We start from the raw sequence: 27,469 nt of genomic DNA, 5'->3' as shown, positions 1-27,469 counted from the left end.
CAAATGCAATTCAGCACAGATAAGTGTGAGGTGTTGCACTTTGCAAAGTCAAACCAAGGTAGGACTTATACAGTAAATGGTAAGGTCCTGAGGAGTGTTGTGGAACAGAGGGACCTAGGAGTGTAAGTACACAGTTCATTGAAAGCGGCATCACAGGTGGACAGGGTGGTGGAAAAGACATTCAACATGCTGGCCTTCATCGGTCAAAGCTTGAGAATGGGAGTTGGGATGTTATGTTACAACTGTGTAAGTTGTTAGTGAGGCGCACTGGAGTATTGTGAACAGTTTTGGTTACCCTGTTATAGGAAAGACATAGTTAAACTGGAAAGTTTGCAATGAAGACTTACAAGAATGTTGCCAGAACTAATAGGCCTGAGTTATAGAGAGAGGTTGGCCAGGATAGGACGTTATTCCTTGGAACATAGGAGAACGAGGGGTGGCCCTATTGAGGTGCATAAAATCACCAGGGGCTTAGATAGGATGAATGCACACTGTCTTTTTCCCAGGAATGGATAAGTGAAAACTAGAGGGAATAGGTTTGAGGTGAGAGGGGAAAGATTTAGGAAGGACCTGAGGGGCAACTTCTTCACGCAGAGATTGGTGCGTGTATGGAATGGGCTGCCACAGGAAGTGGTCAATGCAGGTACGCTGGCAACATTTAAAAAACATTTGAATAGGCACTTGGATGGGAAGGGTTTAGAGGGATATGGGCCAAATGTGGGTAATTGGAACTAGCTGAATGGGTACCATGGTTAGCATGGACCAGTTTGAGCCAAAGGGCCTGTTTCCATGCTGTATTATTGTATGACTATTACTGTAAGTGGGAATGGCACCCAGCATTCTCATTAAGCTGCATGATTGTGCATGTGTTCAGCCACTCCAATGTTCCACACATAGTGATTGGAATTGGCACACCAATCACAGCATTGACTTTCATTTGTGGAAGTTGCTGCTTAGGAGGCACATGCAGCTGTAAAGAAAATTGGATGGAGCTCTGGTGGCATCTCTGGTCCATATCATGGCAGCACACTGCTGCTATTGTGCTTCAGTGGTAGAGCGAGTGAATGGTGATAGTGCGAGTCAATGGGCTGGCATTCAAGAGGGAAGACATTCCTCCTCTCTAATAATAGAAAACAAAGAACTGCAGATGCAGGAGATCGGAAACAAAGACTGTTAAGTGCTGGAGAAATCCACAGATCTGGCAACATGTGTGGACAGAAAATCAGAATTAGTGTTGAGAGTCCAATCACTACTCAGAATCATTTCAGGAAGGGTCAATGGACTTGAAATATTGACTCTACCTATCTCTCCACAAATGATCCAGCACTTTCTGTTTCTCATCTCCAATCTGGTATCGCAAACCTCTGAAACCAAGATTGTGACTCCTCCTTCCGCACTCAGCAGATGACAGAAAGCTCACCTCTCATTTTGATAAAGACGAGGAAAGAATCCCTCATCCTGATCCAAGATCACTGGTTTCCACACAGGAAACACAGAGCTTTTTTCAATTACATGTATGGTACTGACCCTGAGATTGCTCACAACCAATAATCGCCCATACCTCACGGTTAGCAAGACGCTGGAATACATCTAAGAACTCTATTCCATGCTGTACTGTAGTCATAGTTTCAAATGAGGATGAGATCAGATTCTGCATCATTACTTCCAGATCTTTGATACCTGAACGGAACCTGAATAAAAACATAAAAACAGTGGGCAGTGAAAGCTCTGCCTGACTTTGCCTCTAACAAGTCCTGGGTAATAAAATTAAACCAAGGGAAATACTGCTGACAGTGAAGAGGCTGCACTGTTACTGTTCAGTGAGCAGTTTTGGTGAAGTTCTGAGGTTCACCAGAGTGCTGGTGCAAAACTTAACTTTAAACACAACCAAGAATGAACCCAGAGAAGTTAATGGTCAAGCAACTTTTTTGATAAAAGAAAAACTTTTCATTTCCATAGTGCTTTTCACACTCTCAAGACCTCTTAAAGTTGGTGGGGTGGGGGGGGGGGGGGTGCGCATGTTGCTAAGGGATGGAAAAATGGTATTACTGCTAGAGTATTAATCCATAGAGCAGAAAATGTTTGGGAATCTGGATTTGAATCCTTCCAAAGAAGTTGGTGAAACTTGAATCCCAAAAAAATCCTGGAATTAACAGTCTAATAATATCCAGGAAACCATTGTTGATTGTCCAATAAAACCCACCTGGCTCATGTTCTTACGGAAAGAAACTGCCGTCTTTACCTGGTCTGGTCTATATGTGACTCCAGACCCACAACAATGTGAAAACCAAAAGAACTGCAGACGCTGTAAATCAGGAACAAAAATAGAAGTTGCTGGAAAAGCTCAGCAGGTCTATCAGCATCTGTGAAGAAAAAAAAACCAGGGTTAACATTTCGGTCCGGTGATCCTTCCTCAGAACCCCTTCCTCCAATTCATGGGTAGTGGCACCAGCACTGGGGGGGGGGGGAGAACAAAAATAAAAACAAGGACATAGCTGATAATGTAAAAAAAAATTACATCTGTCTTCACTGTGGACGCTACCAAACATTACAAAGATATCAGATAAGCAAGGAGCGATTGGGAGGAAAGGTCTTGTTGTAATCTTTTTCTCAAGGGATAAATTGTTTGACAAATTGATGGCATCAAAGGCAGACAATTCACCAGGATGTGATGACCTGTATCAAAGGTTTTAAAGGAAGTGGCTAGACAGGTATAAGAGTCAATGTTGAAATATTCCAGACTTCACTGGATTCCAGAAGAGTACCAGCAGATTGAAAAGCTGCTAAAGTGACTCCTCTGTTCAAGTAGGAGAGGAGACTGAAAACAAGAACCTGTAGGCCAATAAATCACTGGGAGATAGCAAGAACTGCAGATGCTGGAGTCAGAGACAACACAGTAGGTCAGGCAGCATCAGAGGAGCAGGAAAGTTGATGTTTCGGGTCAGGACCCTTCTTTAGGAAAGAAACATCAACTTTCCTGATCCTCTGATGCTGCCTGACCTGCTGTGTTCCTCCAGCTCCACAAACTACAGGCTAAGGAGCCTAACATCTGTTGTTGGGAAAATGTTAGAATCCATTATTGAGGAAAACGATATTTCGAAAAACTTAACGCAATCAAACCCACATGGTTTTGTGTAAAATAGTCTGGGCAGATGAGCAATAATCATGTTGAATCATCTGCAGGCTTAAGGTGGGGTTGAATAGCTACTCTTGCTCCCACTTTTAATGTTCCAATTTAAATATTGCCCAGAACACCAGGGGAAATTTTCCTGTTGTTCCACAATTGGTGCAATTTTTAACATCCACTTGGGAGATTCGAGGGAATGTGGCTGCACATTACCTCTAAAAGAGATACCCATGACACAGCAGCGCTCCTTCATTGCCCAGTTTTCAAAAAATGCAGAGGTCCCAAAGCACTGGAATTCTAACAGTGCAGCACTCTCTTAGTACTGACCCTCTGACAGCATAGCACACACTCAGCACTGACTATCCAACAGCGCAAGACACACTCAGCACTGACTTTCTGTGTCAGTGTTCTGACACAAAGGTGAGAGAGTGTTGCCCAGAGCCTCAGCTGACACCGATGGGAAATAGGCAAGAAAGGAGTTGAAAACATAAGAACTGCCACAGCTAACGTAATAGCTGAGCAGTCGCAATGGACCCCCTTTGCTATCTAATAGGTTTGTCACTTGGTAATGTGTTCCTAAAGTAATTGTGTCAGGGTCAATAAGACTGACCTGCTGTACTCATCGTGCCAGAATGTATTCTTAACATCCAGGATTTCGTTCTTCATGACTTTTAGCAATAGTAGGATTTTGTCGAAGGTGGCTTCAATCTCTAGGAGACTCCGCGTTATTTCAGGGCCACGATGCCCCCCAAAACAGGGCAGGGGTATCTGCTCACCATCTTCCCATCGGGCAAAGAACTCCTGGCAGTCACACACCTGGGCAAATTGAAGGAAGGAAAAATAGCATTTCATACAATTGCAGCATAAATGATTAATCACCAGCAGGTTTTCACAAACCAAACTGTCAGTGAATGACTGGAATGCACAGCCACTAACCTCCTAACTGTAATTAAAAAAAAAGGAGGAATGCTTGATTTCTGTAGCACCTTTAGCTCCAATATCTCACTGTGGTTCATAGCCAATGAAATCCATTTGAACAGAAATAGTGTTCAGGAATGTCACCAGACTATCTGTTTCGAACCGCTGCTGATTCAGGACAAAATATTGGTTAGAACGTTGGTTAGTAACTCTCCACTTAGGAGATGGGAATTTGGAGTAATCAGATCAGCCATGATCTTACTGAATAGAGGAGCAGGCTGGAAGATCCACTGGCCTACTCCTTCCCAGAATTCACATCTGTAAGATCTTCTTCACAATGTTTGCACAAAACAAAGATCCATCCACATGGCCCTATATCCCTCAGCACTGACCCTCCGACAGTGTGGCGCTCCCTCGGCACTGACCCTCCGACAGTGCGGTGCTCCCTCAGCACTGATCCTCTGACAGTGCCCGCTCCCTCAGCACTGACCCTCCGACAGTGCCCGCTCCCTCAGCACTGACCCTCCGACAGTGCCCGCTCCCTCAGCACTGACCCTCCGACAGTGCCCGCTCCCTCAGCACTGACCCTCCGACAGTGCCCGCTCCCTCAGCACTGACCCTCCGACAGTGCCCACTCCCTCAGCACTGACCCTCCGACAGTGCCCCTTCCCTCAGCACTGACCCTCCGACAGTGCCCGCTCCCTCAGCACTGACCCTCCGACAGTGCGACACTCCCTCAGCACTGACCCTCCGACAGTGCGACATTGCTGACCACTGACAGTGCAGTGTTTCCTCAGCACTGACCATTTGACAGTCAAATCTCTTGTACAAGATAGTCTCAAGTCTAGCATATCCATATGTCAGCAGCTGACCTGTAGTACTTGCTTATACAGGAGTTACCTAGCTGTCATGATGAGACAGAGTACAAGATAATGGTAGTTCCAGTAGAAAATCAGGAGAAGCATGCCGAGAAGGAAAGAACAATGGGGAATTTGTTTTCTAAATCCTGGCATGCCCTTGCTTCTAAACCATTAGCATTTCTAACTTCTTATAATTACAAGGATCACCAATCTGGAAGGTTAACTCTTTCTTCCTGTCTGACCTATTGACAGCCTCCCAGCATTTCTAGCTTTATTTCAGAATTCCATATCTGCACTATTTGGTTTTGGGTCATGTTATTATAATCTGCCTGTGGATGAAGATTAAATTACTTTTGCAACCATACCTCAAGCAAGTCCCTGCATCTCTGGATAAAAGCATCTACTTGGGCAAAGACACTTGTGTTGTCCAAGATCCAGGGAACATTTGAAAATCTGGAACAAGACAAGACAAGCAGATTTTAGACACATAGTAAGCCTTCTCCATGCCCTCAGATTTCCAGGGCCTATCTTTCCCCCAGTCCCATCCTGAAAATGCAGGACCATGCAAGTGGCCTCAACAGTAGATTTTTTAAATGAAACTTGACCAGTTCTAAACCCCCCTCCACATTTTATTGACTGTACCAAGCTAATGAGGTCAAGATGTCATTCTGTATTAATGATGGGCTAAAAATGCCATTTTGACTCCTTTATTTCATAAACATTGAGATGAATTACTGAAGAATTACTGCATAATTAGCATCCAGAGGCAATTGTTTCACCTTGTGTAAGTTATAACTGAAGAATTAGCAATTAAGTAAGTAGTGAAATTTTTGAGATTGCATTATATTCAGAAGTCTGTAAGTTTGTTTTAAAACAATCAATTTGCTGTTAAAAGTTCTGTCTCCACAGGAGAGGACACGTGCTACTTGGAACCTCCCTGCTCTTGGTAAAGTTAAACAAGAACTGGATCATGAGTGGAGACTTGTACAAAATCCGACGGAAGAGACACTGGACAGTTCCATTGTATCGTTTTGTACATTGGTATTAAATCAATGAAACTAATTTGTAACGGAATTGATCAATTGGTGCAATTTGGGATAGATTCTCGATTAGTATGGGGATCAAAGGTTATGGGGAGAAGCCAGGAGAATGGAGTTGAGAAACATATCACTCATGATTGAATGGTGGAGTGGACTCAAAGGACCAAGCAGCCCAATTCTGCTCCTGTATCTTAAGGTCTTATGGGACGATGTGATGGTAATTTAAGTTAAAAGTACAGGTTCCAAGGATATTTTGTGTATAGCCATGAACTAAAAGCTCCTAAGGCAAATTTTGGAAGAAACTGCTGCTTACAAAGGGGTTCAAGGAATTTACCATTCACTGGATGTAGTAAATGGAAATATTTTTCTTGAAGTTATTCTGTATATCTTCTACTTTTAATTAAAAATTTTGAAACTTACTATCCAGAGCTCTGTTTTTGCCTTAAAAAGGTTAACTTCACAGAATCCTTACAGTGTGGAAGCAGGCTATTCGGCCCATCGAGACCCTCTGAAGAGCATCCCACCGAGATCCACCCTACCACCTTATCCCTGTAACCCTGCATTTCCCATTGCTAACCTAACAAGCCTACACACCCCTGGTCACTACGGGCAATTTAACATAGCCAATCCACCATAATCTGTATGTTTTTGTACCTGGGAGAAAACCAGAGCACCCAGCGGAAACCCACACAGACAACTGGAGAACGTGCAAGTTCGACAGAAACAAACAGTCACTCAGGGATAGAATCAAACCCAGGTCCCTGGTGCTGTGAAGAAACAATACTAACCACTGAGCCACTGTGCTGTTAAACACTTGTCTGAATGACAATTAGATGACCAACACAAAGGAGGCTGTAACTTGCAGGCCAAGGAAGTTGCATTGGACCTGTAGGCACCAGGTAATTTGGTAGGTCGCCATCAAATGCTTTGAAGAGCCGATCACAGACTGTGGATTGGAGACATGCAGGATGGGCTCAACTCTATTCACAGAACAGGCCAGATAAGGGTGGAAGCTTAACATCCCTGAAGGGTGTTGGTCTATAAATCTAGTTATTGATGACAACCCAGCAGCTTTCTTGGTCATTTTATCAGACGTCAGATCATAATGTATCAGATTTATGGAGATCAGTCTCATTGCTTGTCAGGGTAGGATTTGAACTCACCGTTTCAGCGTTATCTAACCAGAAAACATGTATTGCTGCATTTGTGATTGAACCATGACTGACATTACATCTGAGGCTGGTAACACTTTCACCTAAGCACAGGCATAGGCACATGCATGGTACACACAGAAATTCATTCGTATTCACACATGGAGACATCAGTAAACAGACACACTCTCACACAAAAGCGTCAACACAGATAAACACAGATTTGTGGCAAGCAGGAGAGTGAGGTATTATGGGAGACAGGCAGAAAAGTGATGTTAAGGCCACAATCAGATCAGCCATGATCTTACTGAGTGGCAAGCAGGCTTGAGGAGGCAATTGGCCTGTTCCTGTTCCTGTTCCTATTTCTTACCATCTACACACGCAGACACACTCCTGCAATCACACTCCAGCAGAGGAGAGCAGATAGAAATCTAGAGGAGGATCATCACTGCCTGCCCTTTCCTCAGCCTACAGGCCAATTAAACACTAATCTGGACAACCACCTAACAATATGAGATAAGCAAATGGTTTAAACACTGGTTAACAGCGTAAGTCAATAATCCAGAGCTGAGGAGAGCAGTGGATGTGATCGGGCCTCACCTGGTATGTAGGAAGGAAGCACGTGCGAAGTGGGCTTTCCAGCTTTGACAACACTCAATGCAGTCGTGGAGAGTAAGCTTACTCAAGTTGATGTGGCCATCAAATATCTTGTCCAATGAGATTTCTCCGGAGCACAGACGAATTATCTCATTACTCAGCTGTAAAGAGACCGGATAGCAGATGGGGAGGGTAGGTTCATTACTACTGTGTTCAGACTGAAAACAATAAGGTTACGGAGGCAAAATGGGCACAGTCATTGCAATTTAACTCATTGCGTTGACCACATATTTCCAACCATTATGGCAAGACATTGATTAGCACAACGTAATGCAAAACAACTCTTGTTTATGCTAAAGACTGTACAGCCATGATAATCGTACTCACTGCATTATTTATTAAAGTAAATCACCGTTTAAAATTTGCACAACCTATTTCCATTTCATGCATATTCCTTCATGTATTTTATTTACATAATTTATTTACACAATCTGGCACATTAACTTCTGTAATCAATTAACTTTATATTTCTAACAGTGCTCTGAAATTTGGCACTTCAATGAGCATACAAAAGCCTAATGTGTCCTAACATTACCCTTTCAATTATTCTGGTGACATTGTCACAAGAGAAGAATCTCACACAAAACTGTTCATAATTTCCAGTTTAACATCTGAAGAGTAACATTCGAAGGAATCCCAGCTTCAGAAATTTGTACAACTGCAAAAATAATGCTTAATCATTGAAGCATACTAACAGATATGAAACAATAAATTCCAGATGAGCCACTGCTCCTGTACTTTACAGTTGACTGTGTAAAGCTGATTCCATCTTGGCCCAGCTTCAACATATTTACTATCACAAGGGAGTTGAATAAAACAGAAGGGCGCTTACCAGATTTGCAAAATGTCTTCCTCCTCCCTAAAGGTAACTGAGTTCACCTCAGCCCTGAAACCTTTGCAATGAATGGGTGGGAGACGCTTCACAAAGCTTCCCCTAATTTTATTCATCTTCCTAGCCTGGGTGAAATAAACCAGAGAAAACCCCTGCTGTCTTTATATTGTAACTCCTGCTCCCAGTATTTTTTTTAACTCACCAGATGTTGCCAGTAATGATTCTCATTTGGTAATTTTAGCTGCACTAGGCTATATTTTCCCTCTTGACTTGCCCCATTATCATTCCCTTTTTGCTTTTCACCATGACCCTATTGTTTGATCTAGCCTTTTGTTTATACAAAACCATCACCCTCAGAACGCCTCTGAGCTTACTTCTATAACATTTTCCAGTTGCAGTGAGGGGTAAATGATTATTATTACTAACATGGGAAACAGGAGTCAGTAAAATATCCCACTTTGCTTATTTGAACTTACATAAGGCACTAATTTCAGCTCAGCTTGAGATTTGTGTCCAGTGCAGGGTGCCACACTTTAGGAAGAATGTGAAGGCATTGAACAGTGTGTAGAAAAGGTTTACAAGATGGATCTAGGGACAAGGAATTTCAATTACAAAGATAGATTGGAGACTCTGCAATTGTTGTCCTTGGGGAAAAAGAAAGCTAAAATGAAATCTGATTGAAATATTGAAAATCACCAGAGACTGGGCGGAGTATATTGAAAGAAAACATGCATTTACAGTTATTATTACAGAAGAAAAAAGTGATATGACGAATAACTTTTCCACGCAGCAAGTGATTTATGCTGAAATGCACTGCCTGAGAGTGTTGTGACACACGTACAAAAGCGACATTCTGAAGGGTATTAGATATTTATTTTACAAAGAACAATGTGCAGGGTTACATGGGAAGGGCAGAGCTTTGCTCTAGGTGAGATGCTTATTTGGAGAACTCACACAGAAATGATGGGCTGAAGGGACTCCTGAAGTGTAACAATTCTGAGATTCTAGATGTTGGTGTATTCACCAAGCTGGGAAGTTTGATATCAAACCACCCAGCTCAGCAAACACAGCAACATCTACAACCAGCACCCAAGCTACAAATTTTCACTCAAACTCCGAATTCGGAGATTCTCTTTGGGGTCAATGGATGTGAAGCTGGAAAAGCACAACAGGTCAGATAGCATCTGAGGAGCAGGACAGTCAATGTTTCAGACTGAGATCTTTCGTCAGGCCTGATCCAATTATTGGGATCATTGTTGACATGAATCTCCACTTCATTTACCTGCCTGGGCTCCATTGCCCTTAATTCCCTTAGCCAGCAAAATTTGTTAATCTCAGTTCCGAAATTTCTTGTATTTCCCTGCGCAAGCGTCTTGAACTGATGACCTACTGTATTCAGTGGCATCATGTCAGCCACTGGGTACTCGTCAGCTAAATGGTCAGCCCTGGTGTTACTCACTTTACGGAAGAGTGCAGTGATGCGATCCCTGGTGTTGTAGAACTTGGAGTTAACCCAGATGATCCGGATGAGGTTGAGGATGTGAGGCAGCTTGGCTGGAATGTCCTTGACTTTCAGCTTCACCAGCTCCCCACAAGGGCTTGTAAGGACAGCCAAGAAGCTGAGGTTTGACTGGGCCTGTGAACGTCCATCCTAAATGCAAAAAGATTTAATAAATACAACAACAGGACAAAACACAAGAATTCAACACTACTGAAAAGGGAGCAGAAACAGCATACTTGCAACAGCAATCCACTTCCAAGGTGGAAAGTGAACCTGGTGGGCAGGAGTAAAGGGATGGGGTAGGTGAGGAAGGCAATTGGAAAGGTGGTTTTTACGGAGGTGGGCAATGTTAGAATAGATGGGGAGGGGGCTTGACAACAGATTTGCAAAGTGTGGAGGCGAGATGGCTGACAGGTTTCAGCCACCTTTTTATAAAAGTCATATCTTAATGTTCCACCGAAAAAATTTAAGACTTAAATGGCCTTGTTATTTTTATAATTGCATATTTAAAGAACTGCATTAGGAATACATTACTGTCTCATCAATCTAATGAAGCGAACAGTGTGATGATCTAATTGTTTGCCCATCCCAAAAAGAAAATCTCTCACAGTATACATGTTCAATTTGTCAGGCATTCTGACACAGCTGTCAAAGCATTTACCAGTGATTGGAGGCTTAGAAACTTAAGCACCCACAGTTTTTTTTTGCGGAAGAGAGTTCCAAACTTGCACTACTCTTTTGTGAGGAAATGCTTCCTGCCATCACTGATGAACAGCCTGGTTCTAATTTTTAAGATTATAAATATTGTTTCCTTTGTAGCTGGCCTCTTCCTGTTCAGTCAAACCTGTTAATTGTTCTAAAGCTTAAGCATATACACCTGGGAGCATGACTGCAGGACACTGCAGAGGCCGACTGTGCATGACCTGAAAGAGATGAGAATTTCACATTTATTTCTTAGGAGCTAGATGATGTTACAGAGAATCAGTTGAAGCTTGATTGCTTGATTGATTTATTGTCATGAGTGCCGAAATTCAGTGGAAAGCTTTGTTTACGAGTGGTACGGGCAGATCACAGCAAGCAAAGGACAGACAGATCAAAAAGACTTCTAGGGAAAGGGTAGGGGAATGGGTCTGGGTGGGGATGCACTTCGGAGGGGCGGTATGGACTTGTTGGGCTGAATGGCCTGTTTCCACACTGTGGGGATTCTAAAATTGTATGATCACTGAGGCACGTTTTAGGCAGGGTGTGGGAGGTTTATACAACAACAACACAGCAGGGTTATTTCCAACTCACAGAGCACTCTATTGATGAGCACAAAATTCACAAAACCAATTTCTTCAAGTTTCAACATTGCCTTCTGATCAACTATACGTAACTGTGACACGTACACATAAAATTATAAAATAACTAGTAATACCTCATTTTACAATCACTAGTGAACTTCTATAACACAGACAACAGCAATGGCAGTGGAAGTGAAAGTTTAGAAGGTCATTACACAGACTCAGCTAAGTCTGTAACTTGTGTGGCTGCTGACATAGGAAAATTGAATAAGGAAAATGACACAGCATTTATAGTGAGAACTTCTAACCACAAAGCTTGAACAAAATGCTCAACATTGGGAAGCAAGGTTTGTGGTCCAGATATGCACACTCTTCAGGCAAGAATTTTTAACATAAAAATTAACTTTGGGGAAACTGCTGTTTGTGGTTCTGGGAGAGCAAGTAACAGGAAAGAGTCATGTTATCCACAGAATTATTCACATTATTGGGAATAATGCCTGCAGAAGTACAGAATCCGCTTTTGCACACCAGATTCAGCTAGCTATACGCTGAGCTGATTCTCGCTGCTGGGGCTGTAATAGGAGCTCTGTACAAGTTCTGTACACAGTATGGGAGGAAAAAGGAAAGTTGAACTTGCACTCCTCTCAATATCCTCTTTAGATCCTGGTATCCTTGGCAGTAGATGCTATGTACATGAAGATACCTAGGGACAGCTGGTAGCCTGGGCAGGGAGGTACCAGTAGGTATTTGAAGCTGGTACATTGGAGGCAAGAGAAGGAACGTGCAGGGAGCGAAGCCATCACTGCACTGGCTGAGTTCAGTAGCTTGCAGAAGCTGGCAACCGGTTCCTGGAGCTGTCAATACTTTGCAAAGTCATTGATCCACCAAACGATAAAGGGAGGTATCGGGTGACCATTTTATACAGCCTAACTCAGACATACCTGGATAAGCTTGGCTAGTTTGAGGAAGGGAGCAATGTAAGAGGATTTGGAAAGTTCAAGGATAGACTGGATGTGTTTGACACCAGCTTTGTCCAACTGAAAACCAATCCCTGAAAGATCATCACACCGGTTGCGCCAGAAATCAATTTCGTCCAGCGGTCCCGAAATCTCGCCCGTCTCTACAGCCTCCTGTGCACTTAGTACATCTTTAATCTGACGAGTCCAGTGAACAACAGCAGCTGAAAATTGAAATGTACACATTAGACACTGATGCCCCACTCAACACATCCAGGCACTATTGATCAGAAAATAAAACCCACTTTCCCCTAAGTTCATCCCTTGTATTTCCTGAACAGGAGCTGAAGAAGGTCATTAATCCCCTTGAATCTGTAACTTTGGAAAAGGAGGTGGCCATTCAGCCCTTCAAAATTGTTTCACAGAAATAGATTGTTTCAGAAGTACAACTGAGGTTACTCCATTAGGGAATTTGCAGCTATTCAATACACAACCAATAGTATGAGTAGCAATGAAAGACTTGATCAAACCATTTTTAATATAGTGTTTTATTCTGGACAAGGAAGGTTGGTTAAGGCTGCATTATATCAATAGTGTCTCAGGATCATCAGCAATCACCTAACATGAGCCCCAGAATAACTTCTCATTGAAAGATCAGTCCCTCTGACAGTACAGCATTTCCTTGGTTGTGCACCAGGCTACCAGCCTAAATTCTGTTCTCAGATCTCAAGCTGAATCACTGAATACATTTCGAGGGAAGCTTAAAAGCAAAACATCGGTAAAGGAGTGGGAAATGCTGATCAGATGAGTCCCAGGTGGATGTGACTGTGTGCATTAAACTTGGGCCAAAGAGCCTACACCCATGTTGTAGGCCATGTGTTGTCTAGCCTGACATCTACATGGGTCTTAGGGTACCTGTAGAGTGTGGATCCATATTCATGTTTGGGAATGAGTCCTGGTAAAACTTGACCTTCAAGTCAGGACAGCATGATGGCTCAGTGGTTAGTACTGCTGCCTCATAGCGTTAGGGACCTGGGTTCTGATTCCACCCTCGGGCAACTGCCGGTGGATTTTGCACTTTCTCCCCATGTCTGCACAGGTTTCCTCCGGGTGCTCTGGTTTCCTCCCACAGTTCAGAGTTGTGCATATTAGTTGGATTGGCCAAACTAGATTGCCCCATACTGTCCAAGGACGTGCAGGCTTGATGGATTAGCCATGGGAATTCAGGATTACAAGGATAGGGTAGACGGTGGGTCTGGCTGGGATACCCTTCAGAGGGTCAGTTCAGTCTCAATGAGCGAATGGCCTCCTTCCACACTGTATGGATTCTATGAAGTCCTATTCCTCTTCACAAATCTACAAGAGCTATCCCAAACACATCTGTCCCAACAGGCACATTCTAATACCTTGGGAAATATTTGAAGTTGGATCAATTCTTACAAAAAGGCTGCCCATAACAGGTTGCACTATTGCTAAGGAGAATGGAGATGATTCAGTGATTCTTCTCTCAATCCATGGAACACATGTATTTCCTCGTGTGAATATCTTCCACTGACTGCGGTTTTATTTGCAGGAGAAATCACCCAGATATTTTTGCTCTAATTTCATTAATGAACTTGGAGACCATACAAATTCAAACCATATGAATGCAGGAGGTCCTTTATTTACTAATGCCCATACTTATGAGCAGCTGCTTTATATTGTCCTGCATCATGTTCCAACTTGCATACAAATCGACTCGTGAATAGACTCAGGAATTGAACCCATTCACAACCTGGGGACTGTCTGTACTGCCCCATCTAACACAGTGCTATAGTGTACACACAGACAGATACACACACATAGATACAAACACACATATACATGCACACACACTCCATATGTGAACAGGCCTCTGCAAAACAACAATTTTATTCCCACTACTCCATTTTTTTAAGCTGGCTGATCAAGCTATTCTCCTTCGTCTGCTTGGTCAAAGGATGCCAGAATTTTGAATACTCCAATTGTGGCTCCCAATGAAAGTACTAGTTATAGCTCCATCAGCAGTGAATGACCAGAAGTAGCATCAAGCAGAGAATTTTTTTAAACACAGATTCGGTGTCACGGGAAGGCAAATGGGAAACGCTGATTGTAAAATGTGACTAATCTTACTGTAAACTCTATACTCACTTTCCAGTCTCTGTACAAGTTCTTTGTCCTTCGCAACCTGATCGGGTGGCAAATTCATGCCCTCAAGTGGGATGTAGAGGACTGTGTGGCCATCCAGTTTGTAGCGAGCATCTACAGAAAAGGGTAGGGATACAGCAAAGCTGAATAAATCTTTTGTAATCCCAGTGCAGTGAACAGGTATCCCACTCCCACGTCCCCTCCGAAACCCTGCACAGCACACCTTGCAGAAAGTGCTTCTGTCTAGATGTCAGGAGAGAAGAAAGTCAGGATCCTAAGCTGACCTGCCAGCATTCACTACCTTCGAAATCCAGGATAGTCCCCTTAGAAAGTTACCAGGAGAAAGGTTGCACCTAAACAACAATAATACAAGCAGAGGGGAAACCATACTGACCAGTGCAGTGTTCCCTCATTACAATCACTCTAACAGGGCAATCACCTGCCACTGAAGGCTCTCCGACAGCGCGGCACTCCCTCAGCACTGACCCTCCAACAGTGCACACTCCCTCAGCACTGACCCTCCAACAGCGCGGCGCTCCCTCAGCACTGACCCTCCGACAGTGCGGCGCTCCCTCAGCACTGACCCTCCGACAGTGCCCCACTCCCTCAGCACTGATCTTCCAACAGTGCCCGTTCCCTCAGCACTGACCCTCCGAAACTGCGGCACTACCTCAGCACTGACCCTCCGACAGTGCCCGCTCGCTCAGCACTGACCCTCCGACAGTGCCCGCTCGCTCAGCACTGACCCTCCGACAGTGCCTGCTCGCTCAGCACTGATCCTCCGACAGTGCCCGCTCCCTCAGCACTGACCCTCCGAAACTGCGGCGCTACTTCAGCACTAACCCTCCGACAGTGCCCGCTCGCTCAGCACTGACCCTCCGACAGTGCCCGCTTGCTCAGCACTGACCCTCCGACAGTGCCCACTCCCTCAGCACTGATCCTCCGACAGTGCCCGCTCCCTCAGCACTGACCCTCCGAAACTGCGGCGCTACTTCAGCACTGATCCTCCAACAGTGCCTGCTCCCTCAGCACTGATCCTCCGACAGTGCCCGCTCCCTCAGCACTGACCCTCCAACAGTGCACTCTCCCTCAGCACTGACCCTCCAACAGCGCGGCGCTCCATCAGCACTGACCCTCCGACAGTGCCCGCTCCCTCAGCATTGATCCTCCGACAGTGCCCCACCCCCTCAGCACTGACCCTCCGACAGCGCGGCGCTCCCTCAGCACTGACCCTCCGACAGTGCCCGCTCCCTCAGCACTGACCCTCCAACAGTGCACTCTCCCTCAGCACTGACCCTCCAACAGCGCGGCGCTCCATCAGCACTGACCCTCCGACAGTGCGGCGCTCCCTCAGCATTGACCCTCCGACAGTGCCCCACCCCCTCAGCACTGACCCTCTGACAGTGCGGCGCTCCCTCAGCACGGACCCTCCGACAGTGCCCCACCCCCTCAGCACTGATCCTCCAACAGTGCCTCACCCCCTCAGCACAGACCCTCCGACAGCGCGGCGCTCCCTCAGCACGGACCCTCCGACAGTGCCCCACTCCCTCAGCACTGACCCTCCGACAGTGCCCCACCCCCTCAGCACTGATCCTCCAACAGTGCCCGCTCCCTCAGCACTGACCCTCCGACAGTGCCCGCTCCCTCAGCACTGACCCTCCGACAGTGCCCCACCCCTTCAGCACTGACCCTCCGACAGTGCCCGCTCCCTCAGCACTGACCCTCCGACAGTGCCCGCTCCCTCAGCACTGACCCTCCGACAGTGCCCGCTCCCTCAGCACTGACCCTCCGACAGTGCCCGCTCCCTCAGCACTGACCCTCCGACAGTGCCCGCTCCCTCAGCACTGACCCTCCGACAGTGCCCGCTCCCTCAGCACTGACCCTCCGACAGTGCCCGCTCCCTCAGCACTGACCCTCCGACAGTGCCCGCTCCCTCAGCACTGACCCTCCGACAGTGCCCGCTCCCTCAGCACTGACCCTCCGACAGTGCCCGCTCCCTCAGCACTGACCCTCTGACAGTGCCCGCTCCCTCAGCACTGACCCTCCGACAGTGCCCGCTCCCTCAGCAATGACCCTCCAAAAGTGAAGTACTCCCTCAGTAATGACTGCTGGCAGCCTTGGCACTGACAGCCAGGATTGTGCATTCAGGTCTATTAAGGTATGTGTTCAATCCTTTGGCCTCTGATTCAACAGCAGTGACGGGAGTGCAACATGCTGACCCCAGACTGTCACCTAGCAAGCATTCGGGCAGCCCAACATTCTGCGTGCTGACAAGCTGGTACCTGTAAGGCTGGCAAGGAACTTGTGCAGATGTGCTGAAAAATTGTTCTTAAGACTATCAGGCCACGTTCGGTTTTCCAGGAACTGTGGAGCATAGATGCCCAACATATGCCTGAGCAGACTCTCCAGGTACCCTCCCCGGATGGTTCCAAACTGAACAACATGCACAAAGTTGTCTGCAGTAATCTCACCATTCTCCTTACGGACAAAAAACATGAGATGATCTGTGGGCTGTATGGGAAGAAAGGAAGAATATTCAGGTGGTCACAGAGCTGGAAGAGGGAATAGCTGCTTCTAATCAGGGAGGTGATGGAAAGGGGAAGGATGGTTACCCTAATTGTGGTATTTAAGCCAAGTGAAGGAAACAATAAGGGGGACAGAGAGACATGATTGTCTTTGGTGGCGATGTTAGTGTAGGTAGGCAGGAGAGGTGCAAAGGTGCAGGAAGAGTCCAGAATAAAGTGCAAATTCAAGATAGCCCTTTCAGGGGAGATACTAGGTTATACTTCTTTAGTGTGAGGAAAATGGAATTCAGGAACTCTCGCACCATGCACCAAAACTAGCTGCAGATCAACTGAAAGTATTTTTAAATGACTCAGCTTAACATGTTTTTGTTGCCCAAGGATATGAAAGGATACAAAAGCAAGTTGGGTAAAGTTAAGGCAGGGAGGAAGTGATAAGGTAAGAGGACTGTGGTTTACTAAAGAAATTGTATCTCTTGTTAAGCGGAAGAGGGAGGCTGATGTGACGATGAGACGAGATGGTTCAGATGAGGTGATAGAGAGTTACAGATTAGCTAGGAAGGATTTAAAGAGAGAGTTAAGAAGAGCAAGGAGGGGACACGAGCAGACATTAGCAGGTAGAATAAAGGAGAACCCTAAAGCTTTCTATAGGTATGTGAGGAATAAGAGGATGTCTAGGGTAGGAATAGGGCCAGTCAAAGACAGAAATGGGAAGTTATGTGTGGACCCTGTGGAGATTGGAGAGGTGCTAAATGATTATTTCTCATCTGTTTTCACTCAGGAACAGGAGAATATTGTAGAGGAGATGACTGAGTTACACGCTACTAGAATTGAAAGGATTGAGGTTAGTAAGGAGGAGGTGTTATCAATTCTAGAAGGTGTGAAGGTAGATAAATCCCTTGGGCCAGATGGTAATTTTCCGAGGATTCTCTGGGAAGCTAGGGAGAGGTGGCGGAGCCTTTGGCCTTAATCTTTGAGTCCTCATTGTCTATAGGTTTAGTACCAGACGACTGGAGGATTGCAAATGTTGTGCCCTTGTTCAAGAAGGGCAGTAGGGATGACCCAGGTAATTATAGACCTGTGAGCCTTATGTCTGGTGTAGGAAAAGTTTTGGAAAGGATTATAAGAGATAGGATTTATAATCATCTAGCAAGTAACAATTTGATTGGATAGTCAGCATGGATTCGTCAAGGGCAGGCTGTGTCTCACAGACCTCGGAGTTTTTTTTAAGGAGGTGACCAAGCAGGTGGATGAGGGAAGGGCAGTTGAGGTGGTGTACATGGACTTCAGTAAAGCCTTTGATAAGGTTCCACACGGTAGGCTATTGGAGAAAATACAGAGGCACGGGATTGAGGGAGATTTAGCAATTTGGATTAGAAACTGGCTTTCTGTAAGAAGGCAACGAGTGGTGGTTAATGGAAAATATTCAGCCTGGAGTCAGGTCACTAGTGGTGTGCCTCAAGGATCTGTTTTGGGACCACTGCTATTTGTCATTTTTATAAATGACTTGGACGCAGGCATAGGTGGATGGGTTAGTAAGATTGCAGATGACACTAAAGTCGATGGAGTGGTGGACAGTGTGGAAGAATGTTGCAGGTTGCAGGGAGACTTGAATAAACTGCAGAATTGGGCTGAACGGTGGCAAATGGAGTTTAATACACATAAATGTGAGGTGATTCACTTTGAGAGGAATAATAGGAAGGAAGAATACCGGGTCAATGGAAAGATTCTTGGTAGTGTGGATGTGCAGAGGGATCTTGGTGTCCATGTACACAGACCCCTGAAAGTTGCCACCCAGGTTGATAGTGCTGTCAAGAAGGCTTATGGTGTGTTAGGTTTTATTGGAAGAGGGATTGAGTTCTGGAGCAGTGATGTCATGCTGCAACTGTACAAAACGCTAGTGCGGCCTCATTTGGAATATTGCATACAGTTCTGGTTGCCCCATTACAGGAAGGATGTGGAAGCATTGGAACAGGTGCAGAGGAGATTTACCAGGATGTTGCCTGGTCTGGAGCGCAGGCCCTATGAAGAAAGGCTGAGGGGCTTGGGTCTGTTCTCATTGGAGAGAAGGGGGCTAAGAGGGGATTTAATAGAGACATACAAGATGATCAGAGGATTAGATAGGGTGGACAGTGACAGTCTTTTTCCGAGGATGATGACTTCAGCTTGTACGAGGGGGCATAGCTACAAATTGAGGGGTGATAGATTTAAGACAGATGTCAGAGGCAGGTTCTTTACTCAGAGAGTGGTAAGGGTGTGGAATGCCCTGCCTGCCAATGTAGTTAACTCAGCCACATCAGGGGCATTTAAACAGTCCTTGGATAAGCATATGGATAATGATTGGATAGTGTAGGGGGAGGGGCTTAGATTAGTTCACAGGTTGGTGCAACATCGAGGGCCGAAGGGCCTGTTCTGCGCTGTACTGTTCTATGTTCTATGTTCTATATCAAGAAGCACCTTGATGTCAATGGAAAGCAGCAAGTTGGAGGGGCGGAACAGCATCCTGATATTCCTAATCCATCCGGTTCTGCTGAGTGTACCTGCCTTCATTGGAAACATACCTGTAATGGGGTGCTAAGGAGCACCTGTAATCCAGTGAACTGATCCATGTGCACGGTCAGAATCCTCAGTCTCGTGTCTTGGATAAAGTCATCCAGAATGTGCTCATGTTCCTCTGTCCACATCTCAGGCTGGAGATCCTCCAGAACCACTCGGCTTTTAATGAGGTAATTCTGCAACCGAAAACACATGACATTTGCTTTCAGGGATTTTTAAGACTCCTGGGAAACATTAGACCTGGGCCCAGTCTTCTCACATCTAAAGGAACACTAGCTCGGCTCAGTCAGATGGACTTTTCCCACATGTTTCTGGTGCCAGGACCTATACCAAGGCCTAGCACAGGACCAAAGGAATGCAAAAAAGGGGAGGCTGATGGCTTAGTGGTATCATGACAAGGATGTTAACCCAGAGCTCAGGTGATTTTTTGGGGAAAAGGGTTCAAATCCCACCATGGCAAATTGTGGAATTTGAATTTTAAAAAATCTGGAACTAAGAGTCTAATGATGATTGTGAAACTTTCGATTATCTCGAAAAGCCCATCTGGTTCGCTCATATCCTTTAGAAAAGGAAATTTGCCATCCTTACTGGTCTGACCTTTATGAGCCTCCAGACCCACAGCAATGTGGTTGACTCTTAGCTGCCCTCATATACAGGCAGTGGGCATTAACTGGGGATTCACCTGTGCACCTCCTGAAAGGAACTATCCAAAGAAAGTGGTAGTGCATTGGCAGTGTCCCTACCAATGAGCAGCAAGGTCCATGTTCAATTCCCACTTCAGGATGTGATGGTCATGGAGATATTTCATAAAGTATCCAAACAGGTTGATAAAACAAACATCATGCAGAGGAACAGAATGAAATTTTAGATGCTGAATTAGAAGGCACATCCATATACGAGCTCTAGCTCTGTGGATTATTTGTTTATAAAAAAAAGTCTGTAAAGATTAACACCAGATCCATCCTTTACAACCTGGTGAATGCGGGCCGAACCAATGATGCCGACATTTCATGAATGAACAAACATAGTGTCAGAGGTGACAGTGTCTGAATTAGACTTTACACTGTAGTTCTGTGCCTCTGCACAGTTGACCGTGGATGTTCTGATGGAACTATTCACAGGCTCTGGACCAACTTTTCCACCCAAACAAAAGCACCGAAACAAAATGACGATTTGATCACGTGTCTCCTTGCTGTTCATGGGTCTCAAGAAAAAATTGGCTGCAAACTCTCTGCCACAACAATTCAACAGCACTTCAAAAGAAATTCCTAGCTTGGAAAGGTATTGAAACACCTTAAGAAGCATCACCCCAATTTTAAAATATTCCAATTTGAAAATCATGCCCTTCAACCCTCCCCACCCCCGATATGTTTTGAACCCCTCACCCTCCCTATCTCAAACTCCCCCAGCCCCTACACCGTTCCCCATCTCTGTAACCCCCTCCAGCCCCTACACCGATCCCCATCTCTGTAACACCCCCCAGCCCCTACACCGCTCCCCATCTCTGTAAGCCCCCCAGCCCCTACACCGCTCCTCAACTCTGTAAGCCCCCCAGCCCCTACACCGCTCCTCAACTCTGTAACACCCCCAGCCCCTACACCGTTCCCTATCTCTGTAACCCCCAGCCCCTACACTGCTCCCCATCTCAGTAACCCCCCAGCCCCTACACCATTCCCCATCTCAGTAACCCACCAGCCCCTACACTGCTCCCCATCTCTGTAACCCCCCCAGCCCCTACACCACTCCCCATCTCTGGAAGCCCTCCAGCCCCTACGCCGCTCCCTATCTCTGCAACCTCCTCCAGCCCCTACATCCCTCCCCATCTCTGTCATCTCTTCCTGCCCTTGCAAGGCTCCAAGATCTAGAATATATACCTGGATTCCAAGGGATGAATTATACGGAGCATTTACACAAACTCAGATTGTAGTTTTAGAAGGTTCAGAGATGTTTTTAAGATACTAAGGGGAATAGAAATAGTGAATAGTGAGAAATTGTTTCAGCTCATCAGCAGGTCCAGGGCAGGGAAAGAGTTTAAAAATCATTCAGGTATGGAATTAGGAACCAGTTCTACAAACTAAGCATGGAGGAAATCCAGAGATAATGGGAACTGCAGATGCTGGAGAATCCAAGATAATAAAATGTGAGGCCGGATGAACACAGCAGGCCAAGCAGCATCTGAGGAGCACAAAAGCTGACGTTTCGGGCCTAGACCCTTCATCAGAGAGCCTCTCTGATGAAGGGTCTAGGCCCGAAACATCGGCTTTTGTGCTCCTGAGATGCTGCTTGGCCTGCTGTGTTCATCCAGCCTCACATTTTATTATCATGGAGGAAATCCAGACAGCCCACTGAAAGCAGCAACTGATGCTTGATCACTGGTAAATTTTAAATCTGAGGATGAAAGATTTTTGTGTTAAGGGATATCCGGTTAGGATGCATAATCTTAACGTGGCAGAACCACTTGAAGAATAAAACAGTCTTGGCCTGTTCCGACATTCTTGCAGATCTCTGTGCTTGTATTGTTCTGACTCTCCTTGCTTTCCATTACTACACCATTGGCAGCTGTGCCTTCAGCTGCCTGGGCCTTAACTTTTGGAATCCCCTCCCCAAACCTCCCCACCTTGCTTTACTCCTTTAAAACACTCCATATCATCGAGCCCCTGACCAAGCTTTCGGTCACCTGACTTAATGGCTCCTAAAAGCGAAGCAAGGTAGTCAGGTGCTTGAACTCTGAAGCACAAACAAAATTTAGGCTGTGGCCATACAGAAGATGCAGAGGAATCTATCCGAGATCTCCCATCACCATCCACATATACACTCACCAAATTGACTGCTGAGTTGCGCCTGAATTCACCGAATTCATCTTCTCTCACTTCTATCCGTGCAAGAAACAACAGGAAAAAATACTAAGTTAAACATGAGGCAGGTAATACATCAGTTCAAAATTCACTCGCTCACTGTACAACATAACTAACCCCAAAAACGCAACAGCTCCAGCACGAGGCTCAATCAGAAGCCTCGGAAGGTCTCCGCTCCTTGTGCGAAACAGCACATGGGGCACTTATAAAACAAACAGTAAAAGTTATATTTGTAAAGCACTTTTACACCTGGTAAGGTAATTTTCTCAAAGGGCAAGACTATTCCAATTAGGGATTCTCAGCGCCCAACTGGTGCACAGCATGATGTTGCCATCCGAATTGTGATCATTACTGGATTATTTGTTATAGTCATATCCATTCACGGGCAAATATTAGTCCAGAACCCTTTAACAGTGCAGTACTCCCTGAGTACTGACCTTCCAGTAGTGTGGTGCTCCCTCAGTGCTGACCTTCCACAGTGTCTCATCCCTCAGCAATGACCCTCCAACAGTGCAGCACTCACTCAGCACCGACCCTCTAACAGTACATTTCCTCAGTGTTGACTCTTCAACAGTGTGACCTCCCTCAGTACTGACACTAGCAGTGCATTCCTTCAATACTGACCTTCCAGCACTGCAACATTCTCTCTGTCCTTCGCTGGGCGTTTCATAGAACATAGAACATAGAACATAGAACAGTACAGCACAGAACAGGCCCTTCAGCCCACAATGTTGTGCCGACCATTGATCCTCATGTATGCACCCTCAAATTTCTGTGACCATATACATGTCCAGCAGTCTCTTAAATGCTCCCAATGACCTTGCTTCCACAACTGCTGCTGGCAACACATTCCATGCTCTCACAACTCTCTGTGTAAAGAACCTGCCTCTGACATCCCCTCTATACTCTCCACCAACCAGCTTAAAACTATGACCCCTCGTGCTAGCCATTTCTGCCCTGGGAAATAGTCTCTGGCTATCAACTCTATCTATGCCTCTCATTATCTTGTATACCTCAATTAGGTCCCCTCTCCTCCTCCTTTTCTCCAATGAAAAGAGACCGGGCTCAGTCAACCTCTCTTCATAAGATAAGCCCTCCAGTCCAGGCAGCATCCTGGTAAACCTCCTCTGAACCCTCTCCAAAGCATCCACATCTTTCCTATAATAGGGCGCCCAGAACTGGACGCAGTATTCCAAGTGCGGTCTAACCAAAGTTTTATAGAGCTGCAACAAGATCTCACGACTCTTCAACTCAATCCCCCTGTTAATGAAAGCCAAAACACCATATGCTTTCTTAACAACCCTGTCCACTTGGGTGGCCATTTTAAGGGATCTATGTATCTGCACACCAAGATCCCTCTGTTTCTCCACGCTGCCAAGAATCCTATCCTTAATCCTGTACTCAGCTTTCAAATTCGACCTTCCAAAATGCATCACCTCGCATTTATCCAGGTTGAACTCCATCTGCCACCTCTCAGCCCATCTCTGCATCCTGTCAATGTCCCTCTGCAGCCTACAACAGCCCTCTACACTGTCAACGACACCTCCGACCTTTGTGTCGTCTGCAAACTTGCTGACCCATCCTTCAATCCCCTCATCCAAGTCATTAATAAAAATTACAAACAGTAGAGGCCCAAGGACAGAGTCCTGTGGAACCCCACTCACCACTGACTTCCAGGCAGAATATTTTCCTTCTACTACCACTCGCTGTCTTCTGTTGGCCAGCCAATTCTGTATCCAAGCAGCTAAGTTCCCCTGTATCCCATTCCTCCTGACCTTCTGAATGAGCCTACCATGGGGAACCTTAGCAAATGCCTTACTGAAGTCCATATACACCACATCCACAGCTCGACCCTCATCAACTTTTCTAGTCACATCCTCAAAAAACTCGATAAGGTTTGTAAGGCATGACCTACCCCTCACAAAGCCGTGTTGACTGTATTTGATCAAGCCATGCTCTTCCAGATGGTCATAAATCTTATCCCTCAGAATCCTTTCTAACACCTTGCAGACGACAGACGTGAGACTTACCGGTCTATAATTGCCAGGGATTTCCCTATTTCCTTTCTTGAAGAGAGGAATTACATTTGCCTCTCTCCAGTCCTCAGGTACGACTCCAGTGGAGAGTGAGGATGCAAAGATCTTCGCAAGTGGCGAAGCAATTGCATTTCTCACTTCCCAAAGCAGCCGAGGACAAATCTGGTCCGGGCCTGGCGACTTGTCAATCTTAAAGTTTGACAAGTTTCATTGACAATTTTCGCACTCAAGTCCCCACGAAGTGAAGGCAAGCTAATTACTTGCCCACTGAGGCATGTCAGACATTAAAATCAACTTACATAAACATCATCTGAGAATTTGTATCAGGCATTGCTGTAAAATTTCTCCCGTCATGAGCCTGACCTTTCAGCCCTTATGGCTTGGATTGATATGGGAGTTTTAGAAGCTGCCAATTGATGCCAAATGCCTAGGGATCTGTATAAACACTGAAAGAAGGAACAGATGCTGGAAATCAGAAACAAAATCAGAAATTGTTGGAAAAGCTCAGCAGGTCTGACAGCATCTGTGGAGAGAAATCAGAGTTAACACTTTGGGTCCAGAGACCTGTTCTGGAATTCCCACCCTGAACCACGACCAAAGGTCCTATTTACACGTTACTTTATCCATACGGCTCAGCGCCAACTCCTACTTTGTAATGGTCTTGTGAGCTGTCTTGTAATGTTTTACAAAATGCTGGGGCACCATTATAACACAGGATCTCCATACCAAATTTCATACCAAATATATGCAAGAGTGACCAGAGTAACAATTGGTGCCAAGCACATTGTAGTATATGAATCTCTGTCAGCTCCTGAAAATGAGCTTCACAATACCTGTGAGGATATCCGTGTCTCTTCCCCTTGGAGACTGGCTGAAATCCATTCCAGAACTATCAGATATCCCAATGGAAACAGAGGATGTTCTGAGGCTGGGGATTCGTGAAAAACTGCTATAGCTGTCCATGTCTTCACTTTGTCTTACCTGCAACAAAAGAACATCGTGTGACAAGTGCAGGCTGGTCTATGGCAATTGTACATTCCCAGTGAGAGTCAGCTCCCCAAACAGTCCATCTCACAGATAAGAGAAGTGCAAAACAGGAATTCTGAACCTGTCCCTGTACTAGGTGCGTTTGATGGGGACAATGTTCAGAGAGCTTTACTCTGTGTCGAACCCCGTGCCGTCTTTAACCTAGAAGTATGTGATGGGCAATAGTATGAAGGCAGATTTAATCTGTATCTAATCCCGTACTGTCCTGATCCTGGGAGTGTTCGATGGGGGGAGAATGTAGAAGGAGATTTACACTGCATCTAACCCCGTGCTGTCTCTCTCCTGGGGACGTTTAATGGGGAACACTGTAGAGAGAGCTTTACTCTGTATCCAATCCTGTGCAGTCCCTGTCCTAAAAGTATTCCACGGAGACAGTGTAGAGAGGGCTTTCCTTTCATTTTTAAAGAGTTGAGATTAAAAACAGATTAAAACAGTAAAGAGAGTTTTACAGTGTATCCAGTACTTTCCTGTCCCTGTCCTGGGACTGAAGGATTGGAAAAAAATGTAGACGGTGCATCACATGAGCTGAAGCTTCATTTTACGAGGGGATGTAAATATTGATGGTCTCCTATTCCTCCATAAAGAGACCAGAACTGCACAACTCTATGACAATTGAGAGTGCGTGAAATGAAATGTGGGTTAGAAAGAGGAAGAACTTGTAAATTTTTGTGGAAACATTCACATCCTCAGAATGTCTGAAGAGTTTCTTACACTGCAGAGTGAGTTTTGAGTAGGGTCACAGTTCGGCTGTGATGGCCCCGTTTATGCATAGCATGATCACCAAAACAAAAGATTTGGGAAAATGCCATCAGGGCAACATTGACTGTAGTACAAATAGCAGTCAGTGCAGAGAAGGAAAAGATTCAACCAAGAGATGGGATCTGTCACCTCCAGAGGAGGGACACAAGGACCTGAAGTTGATGCATCCAACAGTGCCCACTCCCTCAGCACTGACCCTCCGACAGTGCCCACTCCCTCAGCACTGACCCTCCGACAGTGCGGCACTCCCTCAGCACTGACCCTCCGACAGTGCCCACTCCCTCAGCACTGACCCTCCGACAGTGCCCACTCCCTCAGCACTGACCCTCCGACAGTGCCCACTCCCTCAGCACTGACCCTCTGACAGTGCCCACTCCCTCAGCACTGACCCTCTGACAGTGCCCACTCCCTCAGCACTGACCCTCCGACAGTGCCCACTCCCTCAGCACTGACCCTCCGACAGTGCCCGCTCCCTCAGCACTGACCCTCCGACAGTGCCCACTCCCTCAGCACTGACCCTCCAACAGTGCCCGCTCCCTCAGCACTGACCCTCCGACAGTGCCCACTCCCTCAGCACTGACCCTCCGACAGTGCCCGCTCCCTCAGCACTGACCCTCGACAGTGCCCCCTCCCTCAGCACTGACCCTCCGACAGTGCCCACTCCCTCAGCACTGACCCTCTGACAGTGCCCACTCCCTCAGCACTGACCCTCCGACAGTGCCCACTCCCTCAGCCCTGACCCTCCGACAGTGCCCACTCCCTCAGCACTGACCCTCTGACAGTGCGGCGCTCCCTCAGCACTGACCCTCCGACAGTGCCCACTCCCTCAGCACTGACCCAGTGGCAGTGCTCCTTCCTAGTTCTCCGTTGATTTTCCTTCCTCCACCTGTTGCCGGGCACCCACGCAACCGAACTTTACCACCCACCGGCCCCAGGTCTGATTGACGTTTGCTTGCCCAATGGGAGACCTGTACCCTTAACCCTCTCCCATCTGGACCAATAGCAGGCGAGACCCCACCCTCCAGCAGTGTTGGTTGAGAGGTCTCGGTGGTCGTTGGTGCCGTTTCCTTAGCAACGGTGCAGCGCCTGGGAGGGGCGGGTCTCCTCAACCCGTCAATCCGCTGACTCCTGCTGTTCCATTGGCTGCCGCCTGTTGCCCTGGGACACCGGACGCCGAGGCCTGCGCACCATTTCCGAACTGGT

At 46.2% G+C, this 27,469-nt stretch overlaps 1 protein-coding gene across 2 annotated transcripts in view; it reads right to left on the bottom strand.

Annotated features, from left to right (window-relative positions):
- The window catches only part of dnah2 (dynein, axonemal, heavy chain 2), a 184,351-nt gene extending 157,159 nt beyond the window's left edge, over positions 1–27,192 (bottom strand). Inside the window, exons 1-12 of one of the 2 annotated variants that reach the window (XM_059642660.1) lie at positions 27,104–27,192; positions 25,294–25,441; positions 22,389–22,441; positions 19,575–19,745; positions 16,774–17,002; positions 14,495–14,605; positions 12,311–12,549; positions 10,045–10,236; positions 7,697–7,854; positions 5,271–5,358; positions 3,738–3,943; positions 1,562–1,691 (exon numbers count right to left, since the gene is read on the bottom strand). In XM_059642660.1, the coding sequence (XP_059498643.1) occupies positions 1,562–1,691; positions 3,738–3,943; positions 5,271–5,358; positions 7,697–7,854; positions 10,045–10,236; positions 12,311–12,549; positions 14,495–14,605; positions 16,774–17,002; positions 19,575–19,745; positions 22,389–22,441; positions 25,294–25,423 (1,707 nt within the window). In that variant the 5' untranslated portion in view covers positions 25,424–25,441; positions 27,104–27,192. Of the gene's footprint in view, positions 1–1,561; positions 1,692–3,737; positions 3,944–5,270; positions 5,359–7,696; positions 7,855–10,044; positions 10,237–12,310; positions 12,550–14,494; positions 14,606–16,773; positions 17,003–19,574; positions 19,746–22,388; positions 22,442–25,293; positions 25,442–27,038 lie in introns of both variants that reach the window. The other variant, XM_059642659.1, reaches the window with a different exon arrangement.
- Between the last annotated feature and the right edge of the window lie 277 nt (positions 27,193–27,469).

This window comes from Stegostoma tigrinum, chromosome 45 (assembly GCF_030684315.1).
Source record: "Stegostoma tigrinum isolate sSteTig4 chromosome 45, sSteTig4.hap1, whole genome shotgun sequence".
Taxonomy (NCBI): Eukaryota; Metazoa; Chordata; class Chondrichthyes; order Orectolobiformes; family Stegostomatidae; genus Stegostoma; species Stegostoma tigrinum.
Note: the sequence above shows the minus strand (reverse complement) of the source record. Positions and strands in the feature narration are given on the sequence as shown.